Here is a 2,500-nt window from a genome sequence, read left to right as displayed (position 1 = left end):
CAGACAATTTGAGATAAGATTTGATAGTAAACACCTGATAATAGATAACATAATTGGCAAAGCCAGCTCTAAGAGAGGAAGTCGTATGCTGATTACCTCAATAAATTATCAAGGCTAGAATTTATATTTCTTGAGAAAGAATGTCCTCATGGCAGTGTAAAACCACTTATAAAACAGAAACCCCAGAATATTTCTGAAACAAATAGAAACACAGGAAATTTGGTGTTCTATTAATCTTATTCCCCTTTAATACAATAAATAGATTACTGTTCTTATTGCTATTTTTACAATCATAAACGAGATCAATTCTAACTCTAATAGGACCAAGAAAATCTGTTTCTCAAGATTTATACTATCATTTAGGTCAAAATGGAAGTTTGGAAATATGTAACTGTTCTATGAAAGAATACGCCAAACAAAATTTACTAATTACAAGTAGATGAACATTTAAATTTTCAAGGAAAAATCGCAATATACTAAATCCAGGTACATGTGCATTGAAATTGTCAAGGGAAGAAAAAATCCTTATATTAAGATATTTCTGAAGTTTCTATAAATATCCGAAGCATTTCTAGTCGCCCATTTGTCCAAAAATTGCATTGCACCAAGTTTTCAGAAAAGTGTACTTAAAGTTAAGCCAAGCATATTTTTACAAATTGGAGTAGATTTTTCAAGTACAATAACATTCCTGGTGAATATTGTGTTCATTAGAATTGTTTTTTTTTTTTTTTAGGTCAGAGATATTCGAATTGGAGAAGTGGTGAGACAATTATGAACTATATATTGCGATATTATTTCAAAGAAATTCTGAAATATTTGACGAATAGTGGTTCTCTTAATGTATATGCAGATAATGCACTATTAGCTCCTCTAGTGTGGATTTGGTATTTGTCCTGATAATCAGGATATATTATATCCATTGAGGCATATAATGAATGCAATATTCTATAGTATAGATTTCAACGGAATGAAAAGAGACAGGGAATCTTTTGCCTAGTTAAATGTACTTTATAATACCTCGTAGTAACAACACAAAGATGAGAATATGTCATTAAAAATCTTCGTATATATATATGAGTATTTTATATTAATGAGGACAGATATCATTTTATATACTGTATAAGTGATCCAAATCATAGTTACTTCATATTTTCAGATAGCTGTTTCGATAAAAAAGTGATTAGATATTCATCTGTCATTAGGAATACCCTTTTTTAAAGATATTTTACAATATATATCAAATTCGTCTTGGAATTTTTCCTTGTGCAATCCATGATAAAATCATATTAATATACTGTATGTAATCATATTTCCTTTTTAGAGCTATAGTCCATATACGAAATAATGAAATGTTAAATGAAAAAAATATATAGATTAAACATCATATTGAAAATATAAATAAAGTGATTTTATGGTACTTAATGTTCAAATCTTATGTTTACCTCCAAATCAAGATCCAATTCTTGCTTTTTTGAATAAATGTTCATAATAGATTGAACTTCCTATAAGACCAATCATAATATTAATGGCATTCTTTAACAGGAAGAAGAAAAACCGTGATTGATTATGCCTACCCTTATTACCATGCCTACCTGGGTATCTATTCGCCAGCACCAAAACAAAAGAATAGAGCTATGGCTGTCCTGTCTCCTTTTTCTCTGCAGGTATAATTGGCTTCATTGGCACATCGGATTATAGTTCTATTGCCTGGGGGTAACTCGGGCACACTGTGGTATCTTATTGCTCTTCCTCTTGTTATTTTTATAAGATTTTATAGCTTATATATTAAATATCTAATTAAATGTCTTTACTGTTATTAGAAAATTTTATTTTGATTGGCTATTGTACCTTTTATTTATATATTTCCTTGTTTCCTTTCCTCATTGACTATTTTTCCCTATCGGAGCTATTGGGCTTATAGCCTCTTGCCCTTCCGGCTAAAGTTATAGCTAACTGCCTTCATTGTCACAGTGGATTATGGTTTTTTTCTTTAGTGTATACTCGGGCACACAGTTCTATCTTCTAACTCTTCCTCTAGGTTTTTTTTTTTTTTATAGTTTACAAATGAAAGATCTAATTTGATGTTGATACTTTCCTCAGAATATTTCATTTTGATTGACTATTATATATCTTCTAGTTCATTCATTTCTTTGTTTCCTTTCCTTACTAGGCAATTTTTCACTGTTGGAGTCCTTGGACTTATAGAATTCTGCTACTCCAACTAGGGTTATAGCTAACTGTCTTTATTGTCACATTGGATTAGAGTTCTGTTGCTTGAGTGTATACTTTGGCACACTGTTATGTCTTTTAACTCTTCCTTTTTTTTAGGTTTGATAGTTTAAATATCAAAGATATAATTTAATATTGTTACTGTTCCTATATTATTTCAATTTGATTGTCTATCACATATCATGTAGTTCATTTATTTTCTTGTTTCCTTTCCTTACGAGTCTATTTTTCCCTGTTGGAGCCCTTGGGCTTATGGCATCAAGCTCTTCCA

General features: G+C 30.2%; 1 protein-coding gene across 1 annotated transcript in view; it reads left to right on the top strand.

Annotated features, from left to right (window-relative positions):
* Window positions 1-2,500, top strand: part of LOC137641068 (probable glutamate receptor) — a 33,894-nt gene that overhangs the window by 24,592 nt on the left and 6,802 nt on the right. The window contains exon 10 of the mRNA XM_068373548.1: window positions 1,543-1,664. Within this exon, the coding sequence (XP_068229649.1) occupies window positions 1,543-1,664 (122 nt within the window). The remainder of the gene's footprint in view (window positions 1-1,542; window positions 1,665-2,500) is intronic.

Source organism: Palaemon carinicauda, chromosome 1 (genome assembly GCF_036898095.1).
Source record: "Palaemon carinicauda isolate YSFRI2023 chromosome 1, ASM3689809v2, whole genome shotgun sequence".
NCBI classification, from domain to species: domain Eukaryota; kingdom Metazoa; phylum Arthropoda; class Malacostraca; order Decapoda; family Palaemonidae; genus Palaemon; species Palaemon carinicauda.
This window is presented reverse-complemented; position numbering and strand designations above follow the sequence as displayed.